The sequence below is a fragment of the Oncorhynchus mykiss genome, chromosome 28 (assembly GCF_057628025.1).
Source record: "Oncorhynchus mykiss isolate SJ-2025 chromosome 28, ASM5762802v1, whole genome shotgun sequence".
Lineage (NCBI taxonomy): Eukaryota > Metazoa > Chordata > Actinopteri > Salmoniformes > Salmonidae > Oncorhynchus > Oncorhynchus mykiss.
The window spans coordinates 42,000,499-42,027,500 of NC_143049.1; the positions used below are offsets into that span (position 1 = coordinate 42,000,499).

A 27,002-nucleotide genomic window follows, 5' to 3' on the forward strand; every position below is an offset into this window, starting at 1 on the left:
AGACAGATGGAGCAGACAAATGGAGCAGGCAGAGGGTTCAGATGGAGAAGACGGATGGAGAAGACAGGTGGAGAAGATGGATGGAGAAGATGGATGGAACAGACAGATGGAGCAGATGGTAAAGACAGATGGGGCAGACAGATAGAGCAGACAGATGGAGCAGGCAGAGGGTTCAGACAGAGAAGACGGATGGAGAAGACAGGTGGAGAAGACAGATGGAGAAGATGGATGCAGAAGACAGATTGAGAGGACAGATGGAGAAGACGGATGGAGAAGATGGATGGAGCAGACAGATGAAGCAGATGGAGAGGACAGGTGGAGAAGGTTGATGAAGAGGACAGACAGAGCAGACAGATGGAGAAGATAGATGGAGCAGATGGATGGAGCAGACAGTTGGAGTAGATGAGAAGACAGATGGAGCAGATAGATAGAGCAGATTGAGAAGACAGATGGAGCAGATGGAGTGGATGGAGAAGACAGATGGAGAAGACAGATGGAGAAGACATATGGAGAAGATGGATGTAGAAGACAGGTGGAGCAGATGGAGAAAACAGGTGGAGCAGACAGGTGGAGCAGATGGAGAAGGCATATGGAGAAGATGGATGTAGAAGACAGATAGAGCAGATGGATGAAACAGGTGGAGCAGACAGATAGAGCAGATGGAGAAAACAGATGGAGCAGATGGATAAAACAGGTGGAGCAGAAAGATAGAGCAGATGGAGCAGACAGATAGAGCATACAGATGGATAAGGCAGATGGATAAAACAGGTGGAGCAGACAGATAGAGCAGATGGAGAAGACAGATAGAGCATACAGATGGAGAAGACGGTTGGAGAATATGGATGGAGAAGACAGATTGAGAGGACAGATTGAGAGGACAGATGGACAATATGGTAGGGGAAGTCAGATGGAACAGACAGATGGAGCAGACAGATGGAGAAGACAGATGGATAAAACAGGTGGAGCAGACAGATAGAGCAGATGGAGAAGACAGATAGAGCATACAGATGGAGAAGACGGTTGGAGAATATGGATGGAGAAGACAGATTGAGAGGACAGATTGAGAGGACAGATGGACAATATGGTAGGGGAAGTCAGATGGAACAGACAGATGGAGCAGACAGATGGAGAAGACAGATGGAGAAGCCAGGTGGAGAAGACAGATGGAGCAGACAAGGGGAGCAGATGGAGTAGACAGATGGAAAATATGAATGTAGAAGACATATGGAGAAGATATATGGAGCAAATGTAGAAGACAGATGGAGAAGACATGGAGCAGACAGATGGAGCAGATGGAGAGGACGATGGAGAAGACAGATGGAGAAAACAGATGGAGCAAATGGAGAAGATAGATGGAGAGGATGGACGGAGCAGATGGAGAAGACAGATGGAGCAGACAGATGGAGCAGATGGAGAAGACAGATGGAGAAGAAGTATGGAGAAGACAGGTGGAGAAGATGGATGGAGAAGACAGATTGAGAGGACAGATGGAGAAGACGGATGGAGTAGATGGATGGAGAAGATGGATGGAGAGGACAGATGGAGAAGACAGATGGAGAAGGTTGATGGAGAAGACAGACAAAGCAGACAGATGGAGAAGATGGATGGAGCAGCCAGATGGAGCAGGTGAGAAGACAGATGGAGAAGACAGATGGAGCAGACAGATGGAGAAGACAGATGGAGAGGACGGATGGAGCAGACAGATGGAGAAGACAGGTGGAGCAGATGGAGAAGACAGATGGAGAAGATGGGTGTAGAAGACAGATGGAGCAGACAGATGGAGCAGATGGAGAAGACAGATGGAGCAGACAGATGGGGAAGACGGATGGAGAAGACAGATGGGGAAGACGGATGGAGAAGACAGGTGGAGAAGACAGATGGGGAAGACGGATGGAGAAGACAGGTGGAGAAGACAGGTGGAGAAGATGGATGGAGAAGACAGATTGAGAGGAGATAGATGGAGAAGATGGGATGGAGCAGATGGAGAAGATAGATGGAGAAGACAGATGGAGAAGACATATGGAGAAGACGGATGGAGAACACAGATGGAGAAGACAGATGGAGCAGATGGAGAAGACAGATGGAGAAGATGGGTGTAGAAGACAGATGGAGCAGACAGATTGAGCAGATGGAGAAGACAGATGGAGAAGCCAGGTGGAGAAGACAGATGGAGCAGACAAGGGGAGCAGATGGAGTAGACAGATGGAAAATATGAATGTAGAAGACATATGGAGAAGATAGATGGAGCAAATGTAGAAGACAGATGGAGAAGACATGGAGCAGACAGATGGAGCAGATGGAGAGGACGATGGAGAAGACAGATAGAGAAAACAGATGGAGCAAATGGAGAAGATAGATGGAGAGGATGGACGGAGCAGATGGAGAAGACAGATGGAGCAGACAGATGGAGCAGATGGAGAAGACAGATGGAGAAGAAGTATGGAGAAGACAGGTGGAGAAGATGGATGGAGAAGACAGATTGAGAGGACAGATGGAGAAGACGGATGGAGTAGATGGATGGAGAAGATGGATGGAGAGGACAGATGGAGAAGACAGATGGAGAAGGTTGATTGAGAAGACAGACAAAGCAGACAGATGGAGCAGATGGAGAAGATGGATGGAGCAGCCAGATGGAGCAGGTGAGAAGACAGATGGAGAAGACAGATGGAGCAGACAGATGGAGAAGACAGATGGAGAGGACGGATGGAGCAGACAGATGGAGAAGACAGGTGGAGCAGATGGAGAAGACATATGGAGAAGATGGGTGTAGAAGACAGATAGAGCAGACAGATGGAGCAGATGGAGAGGACAGATGGAGCAGACAGATGGGGAAGACGGATGGAGAAGACAGATGGGGAAGACGGATGGAGAAGACAGGTGGAGAAGACAGATGGGGAAGACGGATGGAGAAGACAGGTGGAGAAGACAGGTGGAGAAGATGGATGGAGAAGACAGATTGAGAGGAGATAGATGGAGAAGATGGGATGGAGCAGATGGAGAAGATAGATGGAGAAGACAGATGGAGAAGACATATGGAGAAGACGGATGGAGAACACAGATGGAGAAGACAGATGGAGCAGATGGAGAAGACAGATGGAGAAGATGGGTGTAGAAGACAGATGGAGCAGACAGATTGAGCAGATGGAGAAGACAGATGGAGCAGACAGATGGGGAAGACGGATGGAGAAGACAGGTGGAGAAGACATATGGGGAAGACGGATGGAGAAGACAGGTGGAGAGGACAGGTGGAGAAGATGGATGGAGAAGACAGATTGAGAGGAGATAGATGGAGAAGATGGGATGGAGCAGATGGATGGAGAAGATGGAGCACCTTTAGTAACATAATTTCATCACGTTCATAAAACATGGTTTCATTGCTTCATGAAAGTAAGAGACGTACGTGTGAAGTCTCTGTTGGTGACGACCTTATACTCCTTGATGGTGCAGGCCAGACTGAGGAGCTGGATCAGCCAGCAGTTATTGACCACCAGGACATTGATGTAACCACAGGCCAGGATCTGAACACGGAGACAAAGATGTCAGATGCCTTATCTCTCATCCTCCTGTTCCCTTTAAAGTGCACTACTTCAGATAAATGGAAGGAGAAAGGCTCTGTGCCACATTATGTCAAACTACCGGACGGAAGGTACTTTTCATATCACCATCTCAGTAGTATGACAGTTCTTATGATTTGTGAAGCATCTATGTAGTGCTTATGAAGCCTTTACGAATGCTCTATGAAGCCTTTACGAGTCGTTTGAAGTGGAATCGTATGTCCTACTGTGTGTGTGTGTGTGTGTGTGTGTGTGTGTGTGTGTGTGTGTGTGTGTGTGTCCTACTCACAGACAGGATGTTCTTCATGGTGATCACAAACACGTTATAGGCGATCAGAAGGTCCCAGTAGTGGAGAATCTTTTTGATTGGTTTGAGCAGCAGCTCCCCACTGAACAGCAGGAAGTAGAAACATCCCACTATATAGCCCAAACAGAAGATACTGATACGGGTGGTGCCGGTGATGAAGATGATGGTGAGGACGAACCAGAACAGGTAGCTAAACGTGATGACCTTCAGCATGTCCAGGTAGGACCTGGAGGAGGAGAGAAGAGAAGGAGAGGAAAGAAGAGAACATGCAGGTAGACAAGCGGTTAATCCCAGGTAGACTAGTGGTTAATCCCAGGTAGACTAGTGGTTAATCCCAGGTAGACTAGCGGTTAATCCCAGGTAGACTAGCGGTTAATCCCAGGTAGACTAGAGGTTAATCCCAGGTAGACTAGCGGTTAATCCCAGGTAGACTAGTGGTTAATCCCAGGTAGACTAGTGGTTAATCCCAGGTAGACTAGCGGTTAATCCCAGGTAGACTAGCGGTTAATCCCAGGTAGACTAGAGGTTAATCCCAGGTAGACTAGCGGTTAATCTCAGGTAGACTAGTAGTTAATCCCAGGTAGACTAGCGGTTAATCCCAGGTAGACTAGAGGTTAATCCCAGGTAGACTAGCGGTTAATCCCAGGTAGACTAGTAGTTAATCCCAGGTAGACAAGCGGTTAATCCCAGGTAGACTAGTGGTTAATCCCAGGTAGACTAGTGGTTAATCCCAGGTAGAACCTGGAGGAGGAGAGAAGAGAAGGAGAGGAAAGAAGAGAACATGCAGGTAGACAAGCGGTTAATCCAGTAGTTAATCCCAGGTAGACTAGCGGTTCATCCCAGGTAGCATTGCGGTTCAACCCAGGTAGACTAACGGTTCATCCCAGGTAGACTAGTGGTTCATCCCAGGTAGCATTGCGGTTCATCCCAGGTAGACTAACGGTTCATCCCAGGTAGCCTAGCAGTTTATCCCAGGTAGACTAGCGGTTAATTCCAGGTAGACTAACAGTTAATCCCAGGTAGACTAGCGTTTAATCCCAGGTAGCCTAGCGGTTAATCCCAGGTAGACTAGTGGTTCATCCCAGGTAGCATTGCGGTTCATCCCAGGTAGCATTGCGGTTCATCCCAGGTAGACTAGCGGTTAATCTCAGGTAGCCTAGCAGTTAATCCCAGGTAGACTAACGGTTAATCCCAGGTAGCCTAGCAGTTAATCCCAGGTAGACTAGCGGTTAATCCCAGGTAGCCTAGCAGTTAATCCCAGGTAGACTAGCGGTTAATTCCAGGTAGACTAACGGTTAATCCCAGGTAGACTAGCGGTTCATCCCAGGTAGCATTGCAGTTCATCCCAGGTAGCCTAGCGGTTCATCCCAGGTAGCATTGCAGTTCATTCCAGGTAGCATTGCGGTTCATCTCAGGTAGCATTGCGGTTCATCCCAGGTAGCATTGCGGTTCATCCCAGGTAGCATTGCTGTTCATCCCAGGTAGACTAACGGTTAATCCCAGGTAGCCTTGCGGTTAATCTCAGGTAGACTAACAGTTAATCCCAGGTAGATTAGCGGTTAATCCCGGGTAGACTAGCGGTTAATCCAAGGTAGCCTAGCGGTTAATCCCAGGTAGCCAGCGGTTCATCCTAGGTAGCATTGCGGTTCATCCCAGGTAGCATTGCGGTTCATCCCAGGTAGACTAACAGTTAATCCCAGGTAGCCTAGCGGTTCATCCCAGGTAGACTAGCAGTTAATCCCAGGTAGACTAACAGTTAATCCCAGGTAGACTAACAGTTAATCCCAGGTAGCCTAGCGGTTCATCCCAGGTAGCCTAGCGGTTCATCCCAGGTAGACTAACGGTTAATCCCAGGTAGCCTTGCGGTTAATCTCAGGTAGACTAACAGTTCATCCCAGGTAGACTAGCGGTTAATCCCGGGTAGACTAGCGGTTAATCCCAGGTAGACTAGCGGTTAATCCCAGGTAGACTAACAGTTAATCCCAGGTAGCCTAGCGGTTCATCCCAGGTAGCCTAGCGGTTCATCCCAGGTAGACTAACAGTTAATCCCAGGTACCCTAGAGGTTCATCCCAGGTAGACTAACAGTTAATCCCAGGTAGACTAACAGTTAATCCCAGGTAGACTAACAGTTAATCCCAGGTAGACTAACAGTTAATCCCAGGTAGCCTAGCGGTTCATCCCAGAGCCGACTAGGTGAATAATCAGACCGTGTGCCCACGTACAGAGGCACTTAACCCTAATCGCTGCTGTAAGTGGCTCTGGATCAGAGAGTCTGCTAAATTACTCACTACTGTAGTGGCTCTGGATAAGAGAGTCTGCTAAATGACTCACTACTGTAGTGGCTCTGGATAAGAGAGTCTGTTAAATGACTCACTACTGTAGTGGATCTGGATAAGAGAGTCTGCTAAATGACTCACTACTGTAGTGGCTCTGGATAAGAGAGTCTGCTAAATGACTCACTACTGTAGTGGCTCTGGAAAAGAGAGTCTGCTAAATGACTCACTACTGTAGTGGCTCTGGAAAAGAGAGTCTGCTAAATGACTCACTACTGTAGTGGCTCTGGATCAGAGAGTCTGCTAAATGACTCACTACTGTAGTGGCTCTGGAAAAGAGAGTCTGCTAAATGACTCAAATAGAAAATGAGAAGGGAAAAAAGCAACAATGTGTCCAATGTGTCCAAGGCTTTAGCTCAGGGGGCTAACACAGTCTTGTAGTGCGGGTTCAAACCCAGTTAGTCTGACCACTTTACCTCAATGAGAAAACACCCTGCTGTCTGTCATCATAACAGATACATCATTAAGCCATTGAGCTACAATAAGAAAAAGCATCATGTTCTGTAATATAATCTGTCATACCTCCATCAATCACATCATCTTAACTAGATCAATAATGGTCAGGCTTACAGTAAACGTCTGATGATCGATCAATACTTGGAGCCTACAGTGGATAATATAATATATGGGGTTGACTTGAAACCCGATCCATGTCTGTCACTACAGGTATCTACTGTATGAGAGAGAGAAAGAGAGAGAGGGAGGGAGGGAGACAAAGAGAGAGAGATAGGGAGAGAGAGAGAGAGAGAGAGAGAGAATTAGAGAGAGAGAGAGAGACAGAGAGAGAGACAGAGAGACAGAGACAGAGAGAGAGAGAGAGAGAGAGAGAGAGAGACAGAGAGAGACAGAGGGAGAGAGAGGGAGAGAGAGAGAGACAGAGAGACAGAGAGAGAGAGACAGAGAGAGAGAGAGAGAGAGAGTGAGAGAGAGGGAGAGACAGAGAGACGGAGAGACAGAGAGAGAGAGACAGAGAGAGAGAAAGAGCCCTCCTGACAACCCCCCCTCCCACACCCACTGAGGACATCACAAGCCACAGATTGTTCTCTTTATTGACTCAAATGGGAAATATATACAAGAAAATACACTTTTCCCCAAACACAGAATGTCCACCTCTACAAGGCAGCAGTGCCCACCTTCGCCAGGACCCTAAAGGACATCGCCCTCAAACATATCCCCTACACATAGACGACCCATTCCGAGAGGACCTACATCCAACACCACCAGCCACATCCACACCATAACCCCAAACAATCAATACCCCCCCCAAACCAACCACGCCCATTCCCCATTTAGGCCCCCTCAGATCAGACCTATGCCCCTCCTGCTGATCCCATGCCCCCCACTCCCGCAAAGAGGGCCTCAACATGAAAGTCACACATACGCCCAGGCAGTGAGTAGGCAAACAGACCCAACCCCCAACCCTTACACTAGCCCAAGCCAATTGGGTCTGTACCAGATATCAGATACTCAGCAGGCTCTGCTCACACTTATTGGTCTGAGGCCAAACCACACAACCAACAACATTGGACACTTTATGGAACACAAAGCCTACTTGAACAGAACAATATTCAACCATGAGGCATCAAAGCCAAAGAAACTGAATAATATTAAGAAATTCATAGATGGAAGGAAATCAGTGTGGAAATCTAGCAAAAAACAATTAGGCAACAACAAATTGAATCCCTTTTAGACAATTTCCTGGGTAAAACGTTCCACTGTAATAGTGAAGGTGTAAACTGCAAAAATCTAGAAAGAAATTGAGAAACCTGTCCAACCAAAAACATAGAGACCCAGAAAACCTGAGCCTACGCCTTCACTATGGTGAATCACTAAAACAATACAGAAATACACTACGGAAAAAGAAGGAACAGCTCCTCAGAAATCAGCTCAATGCAATTGAAGAATCCATAGACTCTAACCACTTCTGGGAAAATTGGAAAACACTAAAACAACAACACAAAGAGTTATCTATCCAAAATGGAGATGTGTGGATAAACCACGTCTCCAATCTTTTTGGCTCTATAACAAAGAACAAACAGCAAAAAACATGATCAACTACAAATCTTAGAATCAACTACTAAAGATGACCAGAGCCCACTGGAATCTCCAATTACATTGAATGAGCTACAGGACAAAATACAAACCCCTCCAACCCAAAAAGGCCTGTGGTGTTGATGGTACCCACAATGAAATGATCACATATACAGACAACAATTTCCGATTGGCTATGCTTAAACTCTTTGACATCATCCTCAGCCTCTTCCCCAATATTTTGGAATGAAGGACCAGTAGTGTAAAATACTTCAGTAAAAATACTTGAAATTACTCCTTAACTTGTTTTTTGGGGGTATCTGTACTTTACTATTTATATTTTTTACAATTTTTACTTTTACTCCACTACATTCCTAAAGAAAATAATGTACTTTTTACTCCATACATTTTCCCTGACACCCAAAAAAGTACATTTTGAATGCTTAGCAGGACAGAACATGGTCCAATTCACACACTTATCAAGAGAACATCCCTGGTCATCCCTACTGCCTCCGATCTGGCGGGCTCACTAAACACACATGCTTCATTTTTAAATTAGTGTTGAACTGTGACCGTGGCTATCCAGGGTAAACTCCCATGTCTACTGGGTGAAAAACCACAGTGTGCCATCACAGCACAACACAGCCTGTTGCCACAAGAAAAGGGCAACCAGTGAAGAACAAACACCATTGTAAATACAACCCATATTTATGCTTATTTATTTTCCCTCTTGTACTTTAACCATTTGCACATCGTTACGACACTGTATATAGACATAATATGACATTTGAAATGTCTTTATTATTTTGGAACTTCTGTGAGTGTAATGTTTACTGTTCATTTGATATTGTTTATTTCACTTTTGTTTATTATCTATTGGCACATTTCCCATGCCAATAAAGCCCCTTAAACTGAATTGGACATTGAATTGATAGAGATAGAGGGAGGTCTGGGCCAGAGTGGCAGACTCTGATTGGACAGAATGTCTTACAGATGATGGCTCTCTCTCTACCTCTATATCAGGAATCTGATACGTGGAAAAAACAGGGGTATAAGTGCCGGGGAACAAGGGCTGATGGCTGAGCGGACCCTGGTCAACAGTAGTACACTATAGGGAATAGGGTGCCATTTGGGATGCAGACTAGATCATGGTTTGGGACGCAAACTAAAGAATGGTTTGGGACGCAGCCCAGAGCATGGTTTGGGATGCAGCCCAGAGCATGGTTTGGGATGCAGACTAGAGCATGGTTTGGGATGCAGACTAGAGCATGGTTTGGGATGCAGACTAGAGCATGGTTTGGGATGCAGACTAGATCATGGTTTGGGATGCAGACTAGATCATGGTTTGGGATCATGGTTTGGGATGCAGACTAGATCATGGTTTGGGATGCAGCCCAGAGCATGGTTTGGGATGCACACTAGATCATGGTTTGGGATGCAGACTAGAGCATGGTTTGGGATGCAGACCAGATCATGGTTTGGGATGCAGAATAGATCATGGTTTGGGATGCAGCCCAGAGCATGGTTTGGGACGCAGCCCAGAGCACGGTTTGGGATGCAGCCCAGAGCATGGTTTGGGATGCAGCCCAGAGCATGGTTTGGGATGCAGACTAGATCATGGTTTGGGATGCAGCCCAGAGCATGGTTTGGGATGCAGACTAGAGCACGGTTTGGGATGCTGACCAGAGCACGGTTTGGGATACAGCCCAGAGCATGGTTTGGGATGCAGCCCAGAGCATGGTTTGGGATGCAGCCCAGAGCATGGTTTGGGACGCAGCCCAGAGCACGGTTTGGGATGGAAGGTAGTGTGCTAGTGCTCTGTCCTTCACTACTGCTGTTGATGGACACAGAGTGCCATAATGAAACAGCTCTCCACTCTGAGTATCAAAACACTGTAATGGTAGAACAGGACACAATCAATGGCTATCCTCTTGTCCTGTCTCTCCCTGTTCTCCCATCAGATCTGCCTTCCTCGCTTGCTGCCTAGCGCAATCAAGGTGAGAGCCTCTGGTTGGTACTTCACTGGGCTGCACCTCTGTAACGTACAGTAACATACATGCTCATGTGCATCAATCTCCATGGTATAATGGTATAGTCACACTACCTGGAATGTATAAAGTCGGGGACAGGGTTGTGGACGCTGAAAGAGGCTGTGTCTAGGTCTCTAGAGATCTCCACGTTATCTCCGGCCATGAGACGGACAGCTGCCTTGTTTTCCTCTTCAAATATACTCTTCTGGAGTGAGGCGCAGAGGAGGAGCATGAAGTCATCTATAGAGGAGAGGAAAGGAGAGGAGAAGAGAAGAGAAGAGAAGAGAAGAGAAGAGAAGAGAAGAGAAGAGAAGAGGAGAGGAGAGGAGAGGAGAGGAGAGGAGAGGAGAGGAGAGGAGAGGAGAGGAGAGGAGAGGAGAGGAGAGGAGAGGGGGGAGTGGCAAGGGGAGGATTTATATTAGCTTCATAGCAATTTAATAGCTAACCAAAATGTAGATTGAGACTGAGAAAATATAACCCATTCTATCCAACCCCGTCCATTCTATCCCATTCTATCCAACCCTGTCCATTCTATCCCATTCTATCCAACCCTGTCCATTCTATCCAACCCTGTCCATACCGATCCCATTCTATCCAACCCTGTCCATTCTATCCAATTATATCCAACCCTGTCCATTCTATCCCATTCTATCCAACCCTGTCCATTCTATCCAACCCTGTCCATACCGATCCCATTCTATCCAACCCTGTCCATTCTATCCAATTATATCCAACCCCGTCCATTCTATCCCATTATATCCAACCCTGTCCATTCTATCCCATTCTATCCAACCCTGTCCATTCTATCCAACCCTGTCCATACCGATCTCATTCTATCCAATTATATCCAACCCCGTCCATTCTATCCCATTATATCCAACCCTGTCCATTCTATCCCATTCTATCCAACCCTGTCAATACCAATCCCATTCTATCCAACCCTGTCCATTCTATCCCATTCTATCCAACCCTGTCCATTCTATCCAACCATGTCCATTCTATCCCATTCTATCCAACCATGTCCATACCGATCACATTCTATCCAACCCTGTCCATACCAATCCCATTCTATCCAACCCTGTCCATCACGATCCCATTCTATCCAACCATGTCCATACCGATCCCATTCTATCCAACCCTGTCCATTCTATCCAACCCTGTCCATTCTATTCCATTCTATCCAACCCTGTCCATACCGGTCCCATTCTATCCAACCCTGTCCATTCTATCCAACCCTGTCCATTCTATCCAACCCTGTCCATTCTATCCAACCCTGTCAATACCAATCCCATTCTATCCCATTCTATCCAACCCTGTCAATACCAATCCCATTATATCCAACCCTGTCCATTCTATCCCATTCTATCCAACCCTGTCTATACCGGTCCCATTCTATCCAACCCTGTCAATCCTATCCCATTCTATCCAACCCTGTCCATACCGATCCCATTCTATCCAACCCTGTCAATCCTATCCCATTCTATCCAACCCTGTCCATCCCGATCCCATTCTATCCAACCCTGTCCATACCAATCCCTTACACACCGACAGAGCAATATGATACATACAGACGAGAAAGATTGGGTTGGGGTTGGTGTGGAAGTCAGGTAAATAAAGCCACTTGATGACATTGGAGTCCATTGCAGAGTTAGGGAACCTCCATGGGTAGTCTGAAGGGATAGAGAGCAACAACAACAATATCAATGGCCTAATCATCAACACAGAAAATCCCATACATTTCATAATGAAGCTCAATTTAAACAAGCACATAATACATGTAAACTGGATAAAGCATAAGACATACACATAATAATTATACCAATTATAAGAAGAAGAAGATGAACTATTTCTATATACAAGCCTAGTGGTTAGAGTGTTGGACTAGTAACCAGAAGTTTGCAAGTTCAAACCCCCGTGCTGACAAGGTACAAATCTGTCGTCCTGCCCCTGAACAGGCAGTTAACCCACTGTTCCTAGGCCGTCATTGAAAATAAGAATTTGTTCTTAACTGACTTGCCTGGTTAAATAAAGGTAAAATAAAAAATGTAATAATAAAACAAGTACTAACCAAGAAACAAAGACAGCTGGAAGGAGAATATATATATTTTTATCATACATTAAACGCCTCTTTATTAAAGTGTGTCTTCAGTAGGCACTGAATCTGATTGTACTCTGGCAGACCATTCCACAGTCTAGGACCCTAATGACAAATTCCCAGTCTCCTTTAGTTTTCAACCTTGACTTTGGAACGGACAACAGTACCCTGCCAGAGGATCCAGAGCATCCTGGCTCGTAGTAGAGATAAAAGATCTGAGATATAGGATATGGCAGAATCAAGCCTTAAACGTGATTCATAACATTTTAAAATGTACCTAAAAGTGACTAGAAGTCAGTGTAGAGAAGATAGAATATGTGTGGTATGTTTATATTTCCTGGTTCCTGTTAAAAGCCGAGCTGCAGCGTTTTGAACTGACTGTAGGAGATGGAGTGATTTCTGACTCAGACGACGATACAAAGAGTTACAGTCCTCTAGGCGTGAGGAAATAAAAGCCTGTATAACTTTCTCCAGATCAGTGACTGGAATAAAACACTTGACTTTAGCTGTATTTCTTGGATGATAAAAGCAGGACTGGACAACCTTCTTTCCATGCAGCTCCAGGTTTAGGTCGGGGTCAAAGAAGACGCCAAGGTTTCTGGACTTTACATTGGTGGGAAAGGTTCTAAGGTTAACTACAATCTGACTCCCTTCAAGGTGGGGACCAAATACAACAACCTCGGGTTTCTTATCATTGAGCTGGAGAAAACTGTCAGGCATCTAACATTTGATGTCAGCAAGACACTAGTGAAGGGTAGCTATGCTAGCTTGGTCACTGGTGAAGGGTAGCTATACTAGCTTGGTCACTGGTGAAGGGTAGCTACGCTAGCTTGGTCACTGGTGAAGGGTAGCTACGCTAGCTTGGTTAATGGGGAAGGGTACTTCCGCATAGCAGTGAAACTGAATGTTATGATTACAGATTATGGTCAAACATTTTGAGAATAACACAAATATTAATTTTCACAAAGTCTGCTGCCTCAGTTTGTATGATGGCAATTTGCATATACTCCAGAAGGTTATTAAGAGTGATCAGATTAATTGAAATTAATTGCAAAGTCCCTCTTTGCCATGCAAATGAACTGAATCCATCAAAAACATTTCCAATGCATTTCAGCCCTGCCACAAAAGGACCAGCTGACATCATGTCAGGGATTCTCTCGTTAACACAAGTGTGAGTGTTGACGAGGACAAGGCTGGAGATCACTCTGTCATGCTGATTGAGTTCGAATAACAGACCGGAAGCTTCAAAAGGAGGGTGGTGCTTGGAATCATTGTTCTTCCTCTGTCAACCATGGTACCTGCAAGGAAACACGTGCCGTCATCATTAATTTGCACAAAAAGGGCTTCACAGGCAAGGATATTGCTGCCAGTAAGATTACACCTAAATCAAACATTTATCGGATCATCAAGAACTTCAAGGAGAGCGGTTCAATTGTTGTGAAGAAGGCGTCATGGCGCCCAAGAAAGTCCAGCAAGCGCCAGGACCGTCTCCTAAAGTTGATTCAGCTGCGGGATCGTGGCACCACCAGTACAGAGCTGCTCAGGAATGGCAGCAGGCAGGTGTGAGTGCATCTGCACGCACAGTGAGGCGAAGACTTTCGGAGGATGGCCTGGTGTCAAGAAGGGCAGCAAAGAAACCACTTCTCTCCAGGAAAAACATCAGGGACAGACTGATATTCTGCAAAAGGTACAGGGATTGGACTGCTGAGGACTGGGGTAAAGTAATTTTCTCTGATGAATCCCCTTTCTGATTGTTTGTGGCATCCGGAAAAAAGCTTGTCCGGAGAAGACAAGGTGAGGGCTACCATCAGTCCTGTGTCATGCCAACGGTAAAGCATCCTGAGACCATTCATGTGTGGGGTTGCTTCTCAGCCAAGGGAGTGGGCTCACTCACATTTTTGCCTAAGAACACAGCCATGAATAAAGAATGGTACCAACACATCCTCCGAGAGCAACTTCTCCCAACCATCCAGGAACAGTTTGGTGACCAACAATGCCTTTTCCAGCATGATGGAGCACCTTGACATAAGGCAAAATTGATAACTAAGTGGCTTGGGGAACAAAACATCGATATTTTGGGTCCATGGCCAGGAAACTCCCCAGACCTTAATCCCATTGAGAACTTGTGGTCAATCCTCAAGAGGCGGGTGGACAAACAAAAACCCACAAATTCTGACAAACTCCAAACATTGATTACGCAAGAATGGGCTGCCATCAGTCAGGATGTGGCCCAGAAGACAGCATACCAGTGCGGATTGCAGAGGTCTTGATAAAGAAGGGTCAACACTGCAAATATAGACTCTTTGCATCAACTTCATGTAATTGTCAATAAAAGCCTTTGACACTTATGAAATGCTTGTAATTATACTTCAGTATTCCATAGTAACATATGACAAAAATATCTAAAGACACTGAAGCAGCAAACTTTGTGAAAATTAATATTTGTGTCATTCTCAGAACTTTTGGCACCGACTGTACAGGAAAAAAAGGATGGTGCCAGAATTGACCCCTGAGGGACACCATAGTGAATAGATTCTGGGGACGATACTGAACCACCCATGCCCATGAGAAACGTCTGCCACGTAGATACGAGCTGAACCGGTCGAGGGCAACGCCAGAGATTCCCACCCACCTCTGCAGCTGGTCAACAAAGAGGTTATGATCAATAAGTAATAAGATATTGATCTCAAATACAATTAAGCAGCTTTTTGCTATTATCACAAATAGAAACTCCACAGTCCCTATAATCCAGAGAAAACCAAGTAAGGTTGTCCACTCTCACTGCTTCTTCTGATTTGTAGTTCTTCTGGCACTGAGGTCCAGAAGAACTACAACAGACTTTTCAACAGCACCCGGTAACCAACAGAAGGTCCTTACTGAATTTCAAATCAAACAGTTTCCGTGAAGTGAGCGGAAGCCCGACTTGAATTTTCTAAATAATACAGACACGCACACACCCTTACCTTCACAGGCTGCAGGTGGTATCCCGATGCAGACAAAGTACTGCCAGGTTAGCAGACAGGCCAGGAAACAACAGTATTTAGGCCAGATCTCAGCTATAGCTTTCCTCCTACGTCTGTACATCACGGCTATCAGAGCGAAGGCATGCAGCACAGCATAGAAGTCCATACGCTGGCCAATCACATTCACCGTCAGTAGGAAGCATGTCTAGTGCGAGAGAGAGCGAGACAACGAGGGGGAGGGAGGGAGAGGGGAGACAGAGAAAGGAAAGAGAGAAAGTGTGGAAAAGAAAGAGAGTCAGAGAGAGAGAGAGAGACAGAGAGAGAGAGAGAGAGAGAGAGAGAGAGAAAGAGAGAGAGAGAGAAAGAGACAGAGAGAGAGAGAGAGAGAGAGAGATAGAGAGAAAGAGAGAGAGAGAGAGAGAGAGAGAAAGAGACAGAGAGAGAGAGAGAGAGAGAGAGAGAGAGAGAGAGACAGAAAGAGAAAGAGAGAGAGAGAGAAAGAGACAGAGAGAGATTAGTGATTGTGACATGACATTGATGTCATTCTCAAATACATTAGCAGCGTTTTGTTTTTATTACAAATAGACAAGACATGTGATCTCTCTGAATATAATGGTTTCTACCTACCTCCAGGCCATGTGATCTCTCTGAATATAATGGTTTCTACCTACCTCCAGGCCATGTGATCTCTCTGAATATAATGGTTTCTTCCTACCTCCAGCCCATGTGATCTCTCTGAATATAATGGTTTCTTCCTACCTCCAGCCCATGTGATCTCTCTGAATATAATGGTTTCTTCCTATCTCCAGCCCATGTGATCTCTCTGAATATAATGGTTTCTACCTACCTCCAGCCCATGTGATCTCTCTGAATATAATGGTTTCTGCCTACCTCCAGGCCATGTGATCTCTCTGAATATAATGGTTTCTACCTACCTCCAGCCCATGTGATCTCTCTGAATATAATGGTTTCTTCCTACCTCCAGCCCATGTGATCTCTCTGAATATAATGGTTTCTTCCTACCTCCAGCCCATGTGATCTCTCTGAATATAATGGTTTCTTCCTACCTCCAGCCCATGTGATCTCTCTGAATATAATGGTTTCTTCCTATCTCCAGCCCATGTGATCTCTCTGAATATAATGGTTTCTACCTACCTCCAGCCCATGTGATCTCTCTGAATATAATGGTTTCTGCCTACCTCCAGGCCATGTGATCTCTCTGAATATAATGGTTCTACCTACCTCCAGCCCATGTGATCTCTCTGAATATAATGGTTTCTTCCTACCTCCAGGCCATGTGATCTCTCTGAATATAATGGTTTCTTCCTACCTCCAGCCCATGTGATCTCTCTGAATATAATGGTTTCTTCCTACCTCCAGGCCATGTGATCTCTCTGAATATAATGGTTTCTTCCTACCTCAAGGCCATGTGATCTCTCTGAATATAATGGTTTCTTCCTACCTCCAGCCCATGTGATCTCTCTGAATATAATGGTTTCTTCCTACCTCCAGGCCATGTGATCTCTCTGAATATAATGGTTTCTACCTACCTCCAGCCCATGTGATCTCTCTGAATATAATGGTTTCTACCTACCTCCAGGCCATGTGATCTCTCTGAATATAATGGTTTCTTCCTACCTCCAGCCCATGTGATCTCTCTGAATATAATGGTTTCTACCTACCTCCAGGCCATGTGATCTCTCTGAATATAATGGTTTCTTCCTACCTCCAGGCCATGTGATCTCTCTGAATATAATGGTTTCTTCCTACCTCCAGGCCAAGTGATCTCTCTGAATATAATGGTTTCTTCCTACCTCCAGGCCATGTGATCTCTCTGAATATAATGGTTTCTTCCTACCTCCAGGCCATGTGATCTCTCTGAATATAATGGTTTCTACCTACCTACAGGCCATGTGATCTCTCTGAATATAATGGTTTCTTCCTACCTCCAGGCCAAGTAATCTCTCTGAATATAATGGTTTCTACCTACCTCCAGGCCATGTGATCTCTCTGAATATAATGGTTTCTACCTACCTCCAGGCCAAGTGATCTCTCTGAATATAATGGTTTCTACCTACCTCCAGGCCAAGTGATCTCTCTGAATATAATGGTTTCTACCTACCTCCAGCCCATGTGATCTCTCTGAATATAATGGTTTCTACCTACCTACAGGCCATGTGATCTCTCTGAATATAATGGTTTCTTCCTACCTCCAGGCCAAGTAATCTCTCTGAATATAATGGTTTCTACCTACCTCCAGCCCATGTGATCTCTCTGAATATAATGGTTTCTACCTACCTCCAGGCCATGTGATCTCTCTGAATATAATGGTTTCTACCTACCTCCAGCCCATGTGATCTCTCTGAATATAATGGTTTCTACCTACCTCCAGGCCATGTGATCTCTCTGAATATAATGGTTTCTGCCTACCTCCAGCCCATGTGATCTCTCTGAATATAATGGTTTCTACCTACCTCCAGGCCATGTGATCTCTCTGAATATAATGGTTTCTACCTACCTCCAGGCCATGTGATCTCTCTGAATATAATGGTTTCTACCTACCTCCAGGCCATGTGATCTCTCTGAATATAATGGTTTCTACCTACCTCCAGGCCATGTGATCTCTCTGAATATAATGGTTTCTGCCGACCTCCAGCCCATGTGATCTCTCTGAATATAATGGTTTCTTCCTACCTCCAGGCCATGTGATCTCTCTGAATATAATGGTTTCTTCCTACCTCCAGCCCATGTGATCTCTCTGAATATAATGGTTTCTACCTACCTCCAGGCCATGTGATCTCTCTGAATATAATGGTTTCTTCCCACCTCCAGGCCATGTGATCTCTCTGAATATAATGGTTTCTTCCTACCTCCAGGCCATGTGATCTCTCTGAATATAATGGTTTCTTCCTACCTCCAGCCCATGTGATCTCTCTGAATATAATGGTTTCTACCTACCTCCAGGCCATGTGATCTCTCTGAATATAATGGTTTCTTCCTACCTCCAGGCCATGTGATCTCTCTGAATATAATGGTTTCTACCTACCTCCAGGCCATGTGATCTCTCTGAATATAATGGTTTCTTCCTACCTCCAGGCCATGTGATCTCTCTGAATATAATGGTTTCTTCCTACCTCCAGGCCATGTGATCTCTCTGAATATAATGGTTTCTTCCTACCTCCAGGCCATGTGATCTCTCTGAATATAATGGTTTCTACCTACCTCCAGCCTATGTGATCTCTCTGAATATAATGGTTTCTGCCTACCTCCAGCCCATGTGATCTCTCTGAATATAATGGTTTCTGCCTATCTCCAGCCCATGTGATCTCTCTGAATATAATGGTTTCTGCCTACCTCCAGGCCATGTGATCTCTCTGAATATAATGGTTTCTGCCTACCTCCAGCCCATGTGATCTCTCTGAATATAATGGTTTCTGCCTACCTCCAGGCCATGTGATCTCTCTGAATATAATGGTTTCTGCACACCTCCAGCCCATGTGATCTCTCTGAATATAATGGTTTCTGCCTACCTCCAGGCCATGTGATCTCTCTGAATATAATGGTTTCTTCCTACCTCCAGCCCATGTGATCTCTCTGAATATAATGGTTTCTACCTACCTCCAGCCCATGTGATCTCTCTGAATATAATGGTGTCTGCCTACCTCCAGGCCATGTGATCTCTCTGAATATAATGGTGTCTGCCTACCTCCAGGCCATGTGATCTCTCTGAATATAATGGTTTCTTCCTACCTCCAGCCCATGTGATCTCTCTGAATATAATGGTTTCTACCTACCTCCAGCCCATGTGATCTCTCTGAATATAATGGTTTCTGCCTACCTCCAGCCCATGTGATCTCTCTGAATATAATGGTTTCTACCTACCTCCAGGCCATGTGATCTCTCTGAATATAATGGTTTCTACCTACCTCCAGGCCATGTGATCTCTCTGAATATAATGGTTTCTGCCTACCTCCAGGCCATGTGATCTCTCTGAATATAATGGTTTCTGCCTACCTCCAGGCCATGTGATCTCTCTGAATATAATGGTTTCTGCCTACCTCCAGGCCATGTGATCTCTCTGAATATAATGGTTTCTACCTACCTCCAGCCCATGTGATCTCTCTGAATATAATGGTTTCTGCCTACCTCCAGGCCATGTGATCTCTCTGAATATAATGGTTTCTGCCTACCTCCAGGCCATGTGATCTCTCTGAATATAATGGTTTCTACCTACCTCCAGCCCATGTGATCTCTCTGAATATAATGGTGTCTGCCTACCTCCAGGCCATGTGATCTCTCTGAATATAATGGTTTCTGCCTACCTCCAGCCCAAACTTGTAGAAGAAGTAGTTGATGAAGTACTTGGCACAGTTGACGATGCCGTTGTCGAGGTGTTGTCGCGTGATGTCATGGAAGATGATGCGAGCGGCGGGCGTGGTGAGCTTGTTCCTCAGCCTGTAGTACTGCTGGTGACGGTAGATGGTCACCTCAAACGCCAGCATGGCCAACATCAGCAGGTTGTTCTGGGTGAGGAGAGGAGAGGAGAGGAGAGGAGAGGAGAGGAGAGGAGAGGAGAGGAGAGGAGAGGAGAGGAGAGGAGAGGAGATAAACCTGAGATAGCCCTGACTCAGTTCATGGAGGTAGATGTTCAGTATAAACCTGACTCAGTTCATAGAGGTAGATGTTATAAACCTGACTCAGTTTATAGAGGTAGATGTTATAACCCTGACTCAGTTCATAGAGGTAGATGTTCAGTATAACCCTGACTCAGTTCATAGAGGTAGATGTTATAACCCTGACTCAGTTTATAGAGGTAGATGTTATAACCCTGACTCAGTTCATAGAGGTAGATGTTATAACCCTGACTCAGTTCATAGAGGTAGATGTTCAGTATAACCCTGAGTCAGTTCATAGAGGTAGATGTTCAGTATAACCCTGACTCAGTTCATAGAGGTAGATGTTCAGTATAACCCTGACTCAGTTCATAGAGGTAGATGTTATAACCCTGACTCAGTTTATAGAGGTAGATGTTCAGTATAACCCTGACTCAGTTTATAGAGGTAGATGTTCAGTATAACCCTGACTCAGTTCATAGAGGTAGATGTTATAACCCTGACTCAGTTTATAGAGGTAGATGTTATAACCCTGACTCAGTTCATAGAGGTAGATGTTATAACCCTGACTCAGTTCATAGAGGTAGATGTTATAACCCTGACTCAGTTCATAGAGGTAGATGTTATAACCCTGACTCAGTTCATAGAAGTAGATGTTCAGTATAACCCTGACTCAGTTCATAGAGGTAGATGTTATAACCCTGACTCAGTTCATAGAGGTAGATGTTCAGTATAACCCTGACTCAGTTTATAGAGGTAGATGTTCAGTATAACCCTGACTCAGTTTATAGAGGTAGATGTTCAGTATAACCCTGACTCAGTTCATAGAGGTAGATGTTCAGTATAACCCTGACTCAGTTCATAGAGGTAGATGTTATAACCCTGACTCAGTTCATAGAGGTAGATGTTCAGTATAACCCTAACTCAGTTCATAGAGGTAGATGTTATAACCCTGACTCAGTTTATAGAGGTAGATGTTATAACCCTGACTCAGTTTATAGAGGTAGATGTTATAACCCTGACTCAGTTCATAGAGGTAGATGTTATAACCCTGACTCAGTTTATAGAGGTAGATGTTCAGTATAAACCTGACTCAGTTTATAGAGGTAGATGTTATAACCCTGACTCAGTTTATAGAGGTAGATGTTATAACCCTGACTCAGTTCATAGAGGTAGATGTTCAGTATAACCCTGACTCAGTTTATAGAGGTAGATGTTCAGTATAACCCTGACTCAGTTTATAGAGGTAGATGTTCAGTATAACCCTGACTCAGTTCATAGAGGTAGATGTTATAACCCTGACTCAGTTCATAGAGGTAGATGTTCAGTATAACCCTGACTCAGTTTATAGAGGTAGATGTTATAACCCTGACTCAGTTCATAGAGGTAGATGTTATAACCCTGACTCAGTTCATAGAGGTAGATGTTATAACCCTGACTCAGTTTATAGAGGTAGATGTTCAGTATAACCCTGACTCAGTTCATAGAGGTAGATGTTATAACCCTGACTCAGTTCATAGAGGTAGATGTTATAACCCTGACTCAGTTTATGGAGGTAGATGTTATAACCCTGACTCAGTTCATAGAGGTAGATGTTATAACCCTGACTCAGTTTATAGAGGTAGATGTTCAGTATAACCCTGACTCAGTTCATAGAGGTAGATGTTATAACCCTGACTCAGTTCATAGAGGTAGATGTTATAACCCTGACTCAGTTCATAGAGGTAGATGTTATAACCCTGACTCAGTTCATAGAGGTAGATGTTATAACCCTGACTCAGTTTATAGAGGTAGATGTTCAGTATAACCCTGACTCAGTTTATGGAGGTAGATGTTATAACCCTGACTCAGTTCATAGAGGTAGATGTTATAACCCTGACTCAGTTTATAGAGGTAGATGTTATAACCCTGACTCAGTTCATAGAGGTAGATGTTATAACCCTGACTCAGTTTATAGAGGTAGATGTTCAGTATAACCCTGACTCAGTTCATAGAGGTAGATGTTCAGTATAGCCCTGACTCAGTTTATAGAGGTAGATGTTCAGTATAACCCTGACTCAGTTCATAGAGGTAGATGTTATAACCCTGACTCAGTTCATAGAGGTAGATGTTCAGTATAACCCTGACTCAGTTTATAGAGGTAGATGTTCAGTATAACCCTGACTCAGTTTATAGAGGTAGATGTTCAGTATAACCCTGACTCAGTTCATAGAGGTAGATGTTATAACCCTGACTCAGTTCATAGAGGTAGATGTTCAGTATAACCCTGACTCAGTTTATAGAGGTATATGTTATAACCCTGACTCAGTTTATAGAGGTAGATGTTCAGTATAACCCTGACTCAGTTTATAGAGGTATATGTTATAACCCTGACTCAGTTCATAGAGGTAGATGTTCAGTATAACCCTGACTCAGTTTATAGAGGTATATGTTATAACCCTGACTCAGTTTATAGAGGTAGATGTTATAACCCTGACTCAGTTCATAGAGGTAGATGTTCAGTATAACCCTGACTCAGTTCATAGAGGTAGATGTTATAACCCTGACTCAGTTTATAGAGGTAGATGTTCAGTATAACCCTGACTCAGTTTATAGAGGTAGATGTTCAGTATAACCCTGACTCAGTTCATAGAGGTAGATGTTCAGTATAACCCTGACTCAGTTTATAGAGGTAGATGTTCAGTATAACCCTGACTCAGTTCATAGAGGTAGATGTTATAACCCTGACTCAGTTCATAGAGGTAGATGTTCAGTATAACCCTGACTCAGTTCATAGAGGTAGATGTTATAACCCTGACTCAGTTTATAGAGGTAGATGTTCAGTATAACCCTGACTCAGTTCATAGAGGTAGATGTTCAGTATAACCCTGACTCAGTTCATAGAGGTAGATGTTCAGTATAACCCTGACTCAGTTCATAGAGGTAGATGTTATAACCCTGACTCAGTTCATAGAGGTAGATGTTCAGTATAACCCTGACTCAGTTTATAGAGGTATATGTTCAGTATAACCCTGACTCAGTTCATAGAGGTAGATGTTCAGTATAACCCTGACTCAGTTCATAGAGGTAGATGTTATAACCCTGACTCAGTTTATAGAGGTAGATGTTCAGTATAACCCTGACTCAGTTCATAGAGGTAGATGTTATAACCCTGACTCAGTTTATAGAGGTAGATGTTCAGTATAACCCTGACTCAGTTCATAGAGGTAGATGTTATAACCCTGACTCAGTTTATAGAGGTAGATGTTCAGTATAACCCTGACTCAGTTTATAGAGGTAGATGTTATAACCCTGACTCAGTTCATAGAGGTAGATGTTATAACCCTGACTCAGTTCATAGAGGTAGATGTTATAACCCTGACTCAGTTCATAGAGGTAGATGTTATAACCCTGACTCAGTTTATAGAGGTAGATGTTATAACACTGACTCAGTTTATAGAGGTAGATGTTCAGTATAGCCCTGACTCAGTTCATAGAGGTAGATGTTCAGTATAACCCTGACTCAGTTCATAGAGGTAGATGTTATAACCCTGACTCAGTTCATAGAGGTAGATGTTATAACCCTGACTCAGTTCATAGAGGTAGATGTTATAACCCTGACTCAGTTTATAGAGGTAGATGTTCAGTATAGCCCTGACTCAGTTCATAGAGGTAGATGTTCAGTATAACCCTGACTCAGTTCATAGAGGTAGATGTTATAACCCTGACTCAGTTCATAGAGGTAGATGTTATAACCCTGACTCAGTTCATAGAGGTAGATGTTATAACCCTGACTCAGTTCATAGAGGTAGATGTTCAGTATAACCCTGACTCAGTTCATAGAGGTAGATGTTATAACCCTGACTCAGTTTATAGAGGTAGATGTTATAACCCTGACTCAGTTCATGGAGGTAGATGTTATAACCCTGACTCAGTTTATAGAGGTAGATGTTCAGTATAACCCTGACTCAGTTCATAGAGGTAGATGTTATAACCCTGACTCAGTTCATAGAGGTAGATGTTATAACCCTGACTCAGTTCATAGAGGTAGATGTTCAGTATAAACCTGACTCAGTTCATAGAGGTAGATGTTATAACCCTGACTCAGTTCATAGAGGTAGATGTTATAACCCTGACTCAGTTCATAGAGGTAGATGTTATAACCCTGACTCAGTTCATAGAGGTAGATGTTCAGTATAACCCTGACTCAGTTTATAGAGGTAGATGTTCAGTATAACCCTGACTCAGTTTATAGAGGTAGATGTTCAGTATAACCCTGACTCAGTTTATAGAGGTAGATGTTCAGTATAACCCTGACTCAGTTCATAGAGGTAGATGTTCAGTATAACCCTGACTCAGTTTATAGAGGTAGATGTTCAGTATAGCCCTGACTCAGTTCATAGAGGTAGATGTTATAACCCTGACTCAGTTCATAGAGGTAGATGTTCAGTATAAACCCGAGTCAGGCTGGTCCTTCCGGACAGATAACGAAAGTTTGTCTCTCCCAACATCCTGGATTCCGAGATTTATCAAAGTCAGATGTCGGAAAAAACTGAGTGTATGAGTTTTCTATCTTGTTTGATAACTCTTTCCTTTGTTTGCATGTCCCATTCCGATGCTATATTATATGAATATCTTCATATAGAGATAAATAGACATTAGCTCACCCTGAGGTTCTCCAGTAGAGGGTTGAACTTGTTGAGACCGACCCAGTTGGAAGGGTCTACTGGCTCCTTGTACAGCAGAGAGTCTTTCATCTCTTCTCTCTGTTTCTCTGTGTAGTTCATTGGCTGGGGAGGAAGAGGAGTCAGAACTGGAGTCAGAACCGGAGTCAGAACTGGAGTTAGAACCGGAGTCAGAACTGGAGTCAGAACTGGAGTCAGAACCGGAGTCAGAACCGGAGTTAGAACTGGAGTCAGAACCGGAGTTAGAACCGATGTCAGAACCGGAGTTAGAACCGGAGTCAGTCATACGTATGGTTACAGCCTTCTTGGTATCTATTTCCATAAGAGTGAATAAGTATGTTTAGATTTAAATACGTATGTTTAGATTTAAATAAGTATGTTTAGATTTAAATAAGTATGTTTAGATTTAAATAAGTATGTTTAGATTTAAATACATATGTTTAGATTTAAATAAGTATGTTTCGATTTTTAAAAGTATGTTTAAATATCTTTGAGTCTTTTGCTCGGGGACCTGAATTGAGAAACTCTACTTTTAGTACCTGAGACAGGTAAGACACTGAAACCAATCAATCAATTGACCACACCCACCAATCCACCAACCAATCACCAACCACCAACCCACCAATCCACCACACCCACCAATCCACCAACCAACAACCCACCAACCAACCAACCAATCCACCAACCAACCAACAACGAACAACCCACCAATCCACCCACCAACCAATCCACCAACCAACCAACAACGAACAACCCACCAATCCACCCACCCACCAATCCACCAACCAACCAAAAATCCACCTACCAATCCACCAATCCACCAACCAACCCACCCACCAACCCACCAACCAATCCACCAATCAACCCACCAACCAACCAACCAATCCACCAACCAACCAACAACCCACCAATCCACCAACCAACATACCAACCAATCCGCCAACCAACCAATCCACCTACCAATCCACCAACCAACCAATCCACCAACCAACCAACCAATCCACCCACCAATCTACCAACCAACCAACCAACCAATCCACCCACCAATCCACCAACCAACAACCCACCAATCCACCCACCAATCCACCAACCAACCAATCCACCAAACAACCAATCCACCAACCAATCCACGAACCAACAACCCACCAATCCACCCACCAATTCAGCAACCAACCAAACCACCCACCAAAGCACCAACCAACCAACCATTCAACCCACCAAAGCACCAACCAACCAACCATTCAACCCACCAATTCACCCACCAACCAACAACCAACCAATCCACCAACCAACCACCAACCCTCCAATCCACCAACCAACCAACCGACAACCCACCAATCCACCGACCCACCCACCGACCCACCCACCAACCAACCAACCAACCAACCAACCCACTCACTCACCCACCCACCGACCCACCCACTAACCCACCCACTGACCCACCCACCCACCAACCCACCCACTCACTCACCCACCGACCCACCGACCAACCCACCCATCCACCGACCGACCGACCCACCGGCCAACCCACCCACCGACCTACTGACCCACCGACCCACCGGCCAACCCACCCACCGACCCACCCACTAACCCACCCACTGACCCACCCACCCACCCACCCACCCACTCACTCACCCACCGACCCACCCACCAACCCACCCTACTCACCATGGAGCAGTTCTTGGAGTAAGAGGCAGGTTGTATAGATTCCAGCTGGTACGACATCTTACAGACGATGATAACACAGGTCCAGACTGTACAGATACTGGAGGCCAGGGGTCTGAACTGACTGAAGGGTAGAGCGAAGGCCCAGCACGCCAGGAACACGTAGTTAAACAAGGACACCTGCCAGAGAGGAGAAACAGTTAGAGCGAAGGCCCAGCACGCCAGGAACACGTAGTTGAACAAGGACACCTGCCAGAGACATAACACATCAACCTCCAGGATTACCTAGGCTTCAGCTCAGTGAGCGAACACAGTCTTGTGACATGCAGGAAATGTCACTTTTTAACACTTGACTGTATGTTGCTCCAATAGGCCAGGTTTTCCTCGGGAAACAAAAAAATAGTTTCTCATCTACAGGGACTTCTGGGTTAAATAAAGGATAAATGAATCAACAAAATAGTGACAGTGTTACCTCCTTGACAGAGACCAGTATGATGCACGAGGAGACGATCTTGACGATGTGCATCTCTAGGAGCCACCAGATGAAGAGCTGAAGCTTGTGGAAATATTCCAGGAACTTGAGGAACAGCACAGTCAGACGCTCCACCACCAGGGGCCACTTATTCTTTAGGTCTGACAGGAACAGGACGAGACAGGAAGCAATCAGTCAGCCAGTCAGTCAGCCAGTCAGTCAGTCAGCCAGACGGTCCACCACCAGGGGCCACTTATTATTTAGGTTTGACAGG

At 44.7% G+C, this 27,002-nt stretch overlaps 1 protein-coding gene across 1 annotated transcript in view; it reads right to left on the reverse strand.

The window, feature by feature from the left end:
- Positions 1-27,002, reverse strand: part of LOC110508253 (piezo-type mechanosensitive ion channel component 2) — a 210,139-nt gene that overhangs the window by 89,272 nt on the left and 93,865 nt on the right. The window contains exons 17-25 of the mRNA XM_090225642.1: positions 26,729-26,889; positions 26,223-26,436; positions 24,574-24,668; positions 19,637-19,837; positions 15,315-15,519; positions 11,825-11,926; positions 10,331-10,496; positions 3,844-4,087; positions 3,423-3,518 (exon numbers count right to left, since the gene is read on the reverse strand). Coding sequence (XP_090081768.1) covers positions 3,423-3,518; positions 3,844-4,087; positions 10,331-10,496; positions 11,825-11,926; positions 15,315-15,519; positions 19,637-19,837; positions 24,574-24,668; positions 26,223-26,436; positions 26,729-26,889 — 1,484 coding nt within the window. The remainder of the gene's footprint in view (positions 1-3,422; positions 3,519-3,843; positions 4,088-10,330; positions 10,497-11,824; positions 11,927-15,314; positions 15,520-19,636; positions 19,838-24,573; positions 24,669-26,222; positions 26,437-26,728; positions 26,890-27,002) is intronic.